The following is a 7,912-nucleotide window of genomic DNA, read 5'->3' on the forward strand; positions in this document are numbered from 1 at the left end:
GTAAGAGGTTGGCACATTGATAGGGCTTGAGAATTCCCTCCATAAACCTCTGTACTCAGTATCAGCACACAAAACCAGGTCATCCAAGCTTGTGGTTGTGGAATCATGTAGTTCTAGAGATAGGGTACTTGGGATTTTTTGTGGCAGGCACTTATATTACCCAACTCATGATCAGTTGGTTCTATCACTAAGTAAGCGGGCTATCCGTGTTGGAAAGGGCTTTCCAGGAGCCTGAATCTAGCGCTATCCAATATGAACTATGTGGCCTTAGGCAAATTACCACTTGTGAGCCACACATTCCTTATTTGTAAAATGGAGACAATCTTTCACCAACTGAGAGAGCTTGGTGGAAAAAATTCATTTTTATTCCATTTTTCCATAAACTTTAAGGTTTCTTGTTTCTGCCCATTCCAAAGAAGGGTGAGCCAACAGAAATTTTAAGTTATTTAATAATATCATTTACAAGTAAAATTCAAAACCTGGAATATCAATAGGGAATTGCCAGAAATTTAAGCTGGACTCAGAAGAGTATATGAAACAAGAGCTATCATTGTTGATGTCAAGTGTTTGAAATCTAGAAAGAGGTATGCTGTGGGGTCTTTTTGGCTAGACCCTCCTGGCTAGGGGTGGAGTCAAACCTGTCAATCAAGTTGCAGTCTGACGTCATAAGCCTTCTGTATAAGAGCAAGAGGAACGAGGCCATCTCTGCCTCTTTGCCTTCCTGCCTGCTGGAACACTGCCTGCCTTCCCACTCCTACTCCCCACTCCCCACCCACTTCATCACCCCACCCCCACTCTGCACCCATTGGCATATAGTCTTCCTGCCTCCCAGTTCACCATCCTGTGTCACCAGCATGTGGCAGCTGAATCTGAAGAGGGAATTATGGCTGGCATCAGGCTTAAGGACTTGAGTTGGCGTGGAATGGATGCCTTCCTGACCTCTTCCTTACAAATAGAAGAGTGTCATTGGATTTGTTTCTCTACACTATACAGCCTAACACAGCATCTGACCATATGATCATACAAATTATGGATAGCATTGCAAAAAATGGAATTTTGGAACAATTTGTGCTCATATAGAACCTATACATAGAACAAGAGGCAGTCATTTAAAGAGGACAAAGGATACTGCACAGGAAGGTATGTATCAGTGTTGTATAACTTTACCATATTTATTAAATCTGTATGTTGAGCAAATAATCAGAGAATCTGGACTATATAAAGAAATCTGCACCCGAATTGGAGACAGATACATTCAGAGCCTGCGATATGCAAATGATATTACCTTGCTGGCGGAGAGTGAAGCAGACTGAAGAGCTTACCGATAGACATTAAAGATTATAGTTCTCAGCGTGGATTGCACCTCAATGTAAGGAAATCAAAATCCTCACAACTAGACCAAGAAATACCATGATCAACAGAGAAAAGACTCAAGTTGCCAAGGGCTCCATTTTACTTGAATCCACAATCAGCACCTGTGGAAGCAGCAGGCAAGAAATCAAACAGTGCCATAAAAGGTCTCTCTAAAGTATTAAAAAGCAGAGATGTCCTTATAGGGAATGCCGGGGTGGGGGTAAGGATGATAGGGAGGAAAGGGAATCTGGGGAGTAAACAATGAAGGCAGGAGCGGGGAGAGAACAGTAGAACGGATTATGATTCCACAACTCAGTTTAAAGGCGATATAACTATGGATAGAAGGCTCTGAGATAGCTTATTGTGCCAGCCTGGCCGATAAACACAAGTGGGATTAACTGAAGGGCAGAGAGATAAATGCCTTGGTGAGTCTCCTTTTGTCTCTCACTCTTCGATCATCTGACCAGTGTGCGGCTGCCTTGCTTGTCCTGTGCCTCAATTTAAAGGCTACACTACCTGTGGGACCCCTAGCCTGTGGACTGTGTCGCTGTAAGTTGAGGTCCCTTTAAGACATCGCTGGAGCTGGGGACTGGCAGTTGGTGACCTGGCTGGCAGTTGGTGACCTGCCTTCTGATTGGCTGCTGTGCTGACATAGCCTAGCTCGCTCTATAAATAGAGGAAGATCTGGCAGCAAATTGGACTGGAAGGACTGCTAGTCTCTCACATCTCTCTGATGGCAGTGAGTTGAATTGAGCCATTTGTAGTGCTTTATAATTTAACTGTTTCTTTCTTGTATTATATATTTAACTGTATATGATTTAACAGTTCATTCCTTGTTATATATCTAATTATCTTTATAAATAAATGTATTAAATTATCAGCAATTTGGTTTTATCTCTCTAGAGAACCCTGTCTAACACAGGCTCTAAAATAGATGTGGTGGTGATGGCACCACTTCCTTTGACACAACTGAACAATTGAACTGTTCAATTGTATATGTAAATTATGTGCCCCAAAAACTGTTGGGGGGGGGGGTGTCACTAAGAATAATGTGGGCCTGACCTAAGCCATAGCATTTGCAATCACCTCATCTGCATGCAAGAGCTGGACAATGAATACATAAGACCAAGGGAAATCTGATGCACTGCGTTATCGTGTTAGTGAAATATAGTAAGTGTGCCATACACTGCCAAAAGAAATGAACAAATCTGTCTTAGTACAGCTAGGATGTCCCTTAGAAGCGAGGATGTTGAGAAACTGTCTTAGGCACTTTGGGAATGTTATCAGGAGGGACCAATCCCTGAAGGGCATGCTTGCTTGCTAAAAAAGGAAGACAGGGAGGGAGGGAAAAGAGAGGAGCTGATACCAAGGGCTCAAGTAGAAAGTGCTTTGAAAATGATGATGGCAACTCATGCACAAATGTGACTGATACAACTGATGTATGGATTATTACAAGAGCTGTAAGAGCCCCCAATAAAATGATTGGAAAAGAAAGAGGAAGCCAATCAAGAGGTGGACTGAGAATCGCTGCGATCCTGAGCAGGAACGGCGCAGGGCAAGGCAGGGTTCATTCTGTTTCCCACCTGGCCACGACAAGTCGAAAGCAATGTAATGGCACCTGAAACAACCTCCTCGTGGACTGGTAATCCTCACAAGTCACCTTGTATCACCGAAAGGACCCAAGATACATGCAGGTGTCTTACAATATTAGCTTTCTTCCCGTTTCTCATTCTTAAAAAGACTATTAAAGCCTCAACGCAATTCTACAGTCAACCTACCCGTGTAAATTTGAGATTATGGTCAAGCAAGACGAAGTAAATCTCAAATTACAAAACCAACGAGTAAAGATATTGTATTCTTGAGTTGGTGCAATGACCATAAAGAATCATGGAATGACTGAGGGCAGGACATGAGGGTGCTGAGGCGTTGAAGAAGGGAAGTCTTGGGGGAGTGCAGATTGGGAACCCAAGACCCATCTGTGGCAACTGGACATCCCCTTACAGAAGTGTCTCGGAGGAGACGAGGCAGAGTTCAGGGTAGCAACGATGAAACATACAACTTTCCTCTAGTTCTTAAATGCTTCCTCCCCCCACTATCATGATCCCAATTCTACCTTACAAATCTGACTGGACCAGAGGATGTACACTGGTACAGATAGGAACTGGGAACACAGGGAATCCAGGACAGATGAACCCTTCAGGACCAGTGATGAGAGTGGTGATACTGGGTAGGGTGGAAAGGGGGAACCGATTACAAGGATCTACATGTGACCTCCTCCCTGAGGGACAGAAAACAGAAGTAGGTGAAGGGAGATGTTGGACAGTGTAAAATATGACAAAATAATAATAATTTGTAAATTATCAAGGGTTCATGAAGGAGGTGGAGGGGGATGGGAGGGAGGAAGTGAGGAGCTGTTGCAAGGGGCTTACGTGCAGAGCAAATGTTTTGAGAATGATGAGGGCAACGAATGTACAAATGTGCTTTACACAATTGACTTATGTATGGATTGTGATAAGAGTTTTATGAGCCCCCAATAAAATGATTAAATAAATAAATAAAATCAAGACCAAAAAAAAAAACGGGGAAGTCTTGGAAGGCAGCTGACTGTAAAATTATCCAGGAGACCCAGAGCCTAAACCCAAAGTCCCACCTTTCCCACCCGCCACTGTTTTTCCCAAAACCAAGGAAGAAAAAGCAAATTAGTACCTAGAGTCTATATCTGACAAAAACCTGCTCTCCTCCAAAGGGCTCCGGTAACTCAGAAACTCCATTTATTAACCTCCGAATCAAAGAATTCAGGGTTCTGCATAGGTGTTTAGGGACAACCGTGGACCTGCTGCTCCCATTGTTGTGTCCATCAAAGTCAACTCGCTTCCGCTTCGGCAGCCTCTGTGTCCGTCTTCTGAGACGCTATGAGGACTTCACGGGCCCGTTTCCTTCGTAGTCTCTCAGCACCAGTGATCATCATGGGATGCAGAGGGAAAAAGCCTGACAGACCTAAAAGCAACAGCATTGTCACTCATTGTAACCCACGCAGTGCGAGTTAACAGCTCCCTGAGAACGCTACTCACACCCACACGGCTGAAGTCTAATAGAGACCAGCCCCAGGGCACCCGTCACTCAGCCATCTCTGCCCCACCCCATTTATCTGCAATAAGCTACCTACTTCCGAACACGATTCTCCTTACTTGAAAAAGACCCCCAAGAGCTGCCCACCGGACACCCACTATTCCCATTTTCAGCACAAAACAAGGCCCCTTAACGGAGTCATAGAGGTCTCCAGATGAAAAACGGCAAGTAGATCACAATTTCAACTCCTCCTCACGCCCTGAAACCATTCATTATTCTTATTTGCCTGAGGCCAAGTTCAATTTAAAACCCCTTCAGTGAGGTTGGGGCCAGGACTTAGTTACCCAGGAGCTTTTCCACCGGCTTGGAGAGGTGGGCCCCGCAGCCAATCCAGTGCCGGATCCTCTCCAGGTTGAGGGCAACGATTTTCTCTCCGTGGCTGTTGGGCAGCGGGTCATAGGAGCCTAGCTGTTCCACAAACCGGCCATCTCTGGGGCACTTGTTGTGAGCAGCCACGATGCGGTAGAAAGGCCGGTTGGTACAGCCACCCAGGGCGAGGCGGATGGTTAAGTGTCCCCCATGGTAGGCCTTGCAAAGGAGGGGAGCTGTAGAGAAATAACCGATTAGGGCACAAGACAGCAGGGTGCAACATGGGCCAGCCCCCCTGCCTCCATTAAAGTGTTCTCGATTCTGTCAATCCGCTTCAGATGTTTTTTTAAAAAAATGCTTTGAAGCACTCCAGCCAAAAACTACCTCCTCGGGCCCCCAAATCTACTCAGCACAGGCCTGACACGTACTCGTTCTGTGATTTTGTCCAGCTCCCGTTCCCCAGCCTCAGCTGTCCTATCAGTAAAAACGGAAGGGATGTCTCTAGCTCAGGGGACAGCTGGGAGGAGGAGGTGGGAAATCAAACGCTAAGGTGGTGTGCAGTTTCAGGTTCGAATTCCTCCAAGGAGCTCACGAGCGCGCAGATCTGCCTGGTCCCGTACCCCTGACCCCACGGCCTGCAGGGCGGTGTGGCGGCGCCCGGGTCACTCACTGAGCTGGACCATCGTGCAAGCCGGCTGGCGTCGGGGCCGGGAGCCACTCCTCGCCGTCCGCAGGTCCCGCTCGACAGCTCCCAGCGGCACGCGGGATCCACGCGGGACACCTCACAGCCTGGGCTTCGGGTGCCGACAACCCCAACGCGGACACCGCGGGTGCCGCTGCCGACCGACCGCTCGCCCCGCCTTTTCCGCTTTCCCTCCTACAGTTCCCACAAGGCAGCGCGGCCGCCTCGCCTACAGCTCCCACAATGCACCCGCGAGTTTCCGCCCGCGCCCTGGAGGAACTCCAACTGCGTCACTGCCGCTGGGAGGCGTGTCGGAAGAATGCCTAGAGGAATGCCGAGTGAGCGTACCGCGGTGCTGAGACGTCCTACCCCCAGGAAGTTCATTTAGACGGCGAGTCATCACGGTTACTAGGGACAGCAGTGCTCGGTTCTGAGGGAGCGGAGAAGGCGAGCCTGATACTTCACGAGACCAAACCATACCAACTGATGTCCACTCGATTTCCCACCCTAAAAGACGGGGCAGAATGGCCCCCGAGGCGTTCGGAGGCTGTACATCTGTGCGGGAGCACACAGCTTTAGCCTTCTCCCGCAAGTCGCTGGTGATGGAACTGCAGCCGCCGAAACGCACCCACTCCCACTCCAAGACTAGGACTGTAAATGGCTAAAGTTCACTTTATCCTTTTCTGTTTACTAATTTGCCTCTCACCTACCCTTTCCTGCTCCCCATCCAACCCCGACTCTGCTCCCATAAAGGCAATCAGAGTTTTAAAAATATTAGAGAAGGCAAACTCTTATTCTTGGTCTTACTAGGAAGGACTGGGGTGAAGTAGGGTTTCTTTGGCATCTCTGGCCCTAGAATACGACCTCAGTTGTGAAGAGTTTTGTATCTATGAGGTGGCTTCAAAAAGTTTGTGGAAAAATACCATTGTCTTTGGATTCCACTTTTCCATGAACTCTTTGAAGCCCAATCATAGGGTCATGGCTTTTTATAGATCCCTTAGGTTTAGCTATCTGAAGGTTCCCATGGTTAAAAGAGAATCTCTTACAACCTAAGCAAAGACTCCTCCACTTAGCTTCTCTGCTCACCACTGGATGCAAAAGGCCTGGCCATACGACGTTCTTTGTCCCGATACTGTGATCCAACATGACGGTGATACTGTGATCCAACATGACGGTCTTCCTCAGGGCCCACATTAGAAACTCATGCCCTACGTTTGAGTTTGTGAATTGGGCCAATGACCTCCAGTCGATGACTCTCCAGGAGTGGTCCTGATAAGCTTTCATCAGAAACCGTAATAATGAATGACCCCCTACCCCTCCAGTATACTTTAACTCCAGAACCACACTGAGGAGATTTTTAGATCATTTTATTATTATTATCATGTAATTTAATGCTAAGCAGGAAAAGATCCAGCAACATCACTAGCAGAAATTAAGTCCGTGGACTTGTTCTTTTGTTGTACGGCCCAGCCTTCAAATGGTGATCTTTCCAGAGCTTCCTATTTCTGTGTTGCAAAGGGGTCTTCTTTAGAGTCCCGACAAGAAACTTCCTCAGCCTATCAGAAAGATGGATTTCCAAAACCAACCATCTCTTGTACTGTGTGGATCTCTGCCAGCAGAGCTTCATCTTTCAGTTTGAGCTGCATGAAAGGAGAAAGAGAAGAGCACATGGCATACTCGTCATTCTTCGGTGGCCTCAAGCCACCTTCTTTTGTGGGGCTACAACAAAGAGCATTGTTACTTGCAATGGAACTGCCTCTTTATCCCCTATTTCATGGACACTCTACTAATAAAGTTCAGTTTTTAAAGGGCTCACATTATCACCCAACATCTGTTGCCTAATGTGTAGTATCCCCATTTGATTCCAGAAAGGAGTCAAGGTAGAGGAATCAGAGATTTATTAGATCTTACATTAGATCGGAACTTTTAACTTTTTAGAATTTAGATGTGTGATAGAGAAATCTGGTTGCCTACTAAATATCCAAGCTATCTTTTCTAATATAACCTTAGTGGTTTGGGGGTTTTGCTTCTATCTGCTTTTTCTTTCTTTTTTTTAAGGCAACAATGCAACCAGCTAAAAAGCTGTTGTTTTCTTGCTTCTCAGTGTCCAATTGTGATCAATAAAATGCAGGCATTGGCTGGGACATTTTGAGATGTTCTTTAAAGGGAAATTGAAGGACTAGCTTTGTCCTTTTCCCTCTTTTATTCTTTATCCTGCTTGAAACATGGATTTGGTGACTGGCGCTACTTTGCTGTCTTGCAAACGTGTAGGATGGGAATTGCATGCTATGCTTAGTAGAACAGAAAGAAAGAGATTGGGCCGCCATTCAAATCTCTACTACTTGCAATTTGTAACTGATTGAATAGGGGTTGGAAAATGAATCCTGTTGGTTTCTTTTTTTTTTTTTTAATCATTTTATTAGGGGCTCATACAGCTCT

At 46.2% G+C, this 7,912-nt stretch overlaps 2 protein-coding genes across 2 annotated transcripts in view; both read right to left on the reverse strand.

The window, feature by feature from the left end:
* Positions 1 to 4,102: 4,102 nt before the first annotated feature.
* Positions 4,103 to 5,624, reverse strand: MRPS16 (mitochondrial ribosomal protein S16). Its single transcript, XM_004701161.2, has 3 exons — positions 5,462 to 5,624; positions 4,767 to 5,027; positions 4,103 to 4,350 (listed from the first exon to the last, which is right to left on the reverse strand). The coding sequence occupies exons 1-3, from the start codon at positions 5,472 to 5,474 to the stop codon at positions 4,217 to 4,219; spliced, it is 408 nt and encodes a 135-aa protein (XP_004701218.1). The 5' UTR covers positions 5,475 to 5,624; the 3' UTR covers positions 4,103 to 4,216.
* A 1,201-nt stretch (positions 5,625 to 6,825) lies between these two features.
* Positions 6,826 to 7,912, reverse strand: part of CFAP70 (cilia and flagella associated protein 70) — a 113,406-nt gene continuing 112,319 nt past the window's right edge. The window contains exon 29 of the mRNA XM_004701413.2: positions 6,826 to 7,113. Within this exon, the coding sequence (XP_004701470.1) occupies positions 7,033 to 7,113 (81 nt within the window). The 3' untranslated portion in view covers positions 6,826 to 7,032. The remainder of the gene's footprint in view (positions 7,114 to 7,912) is intronic.

The sequence above is a fragment of the Echinops telfairi genome, unplaced genomic scaffold (genome assembly GCF_000313985.2).
Source record: "Echinops telfairi isolate 266 unplaced genomic scaffold, ASM31398v2 ScPeMD7_70;HRSCAF=299, whole genome shotgun sequence".
Classification (NCBI taxonomy): Eukaryota; Metazoa; Chordata; class Mammalia; order Afrosoricida; family Tenrecidae; genus Echinops; species Echinops telfairi.

Bases quoted from the DNA above. Each gene is read 5' to 3' on its own strand.
- MRPS16 (XM_004701161.2), bottom strand. The intron at 4,351-4,766 runs GTAACTAAGTCC...TGTTGCTTTTAG, and splicing joins GCCGGTGGAAAAGCTCCTGG to GTCTGTCAGGCTTTTTCCCT.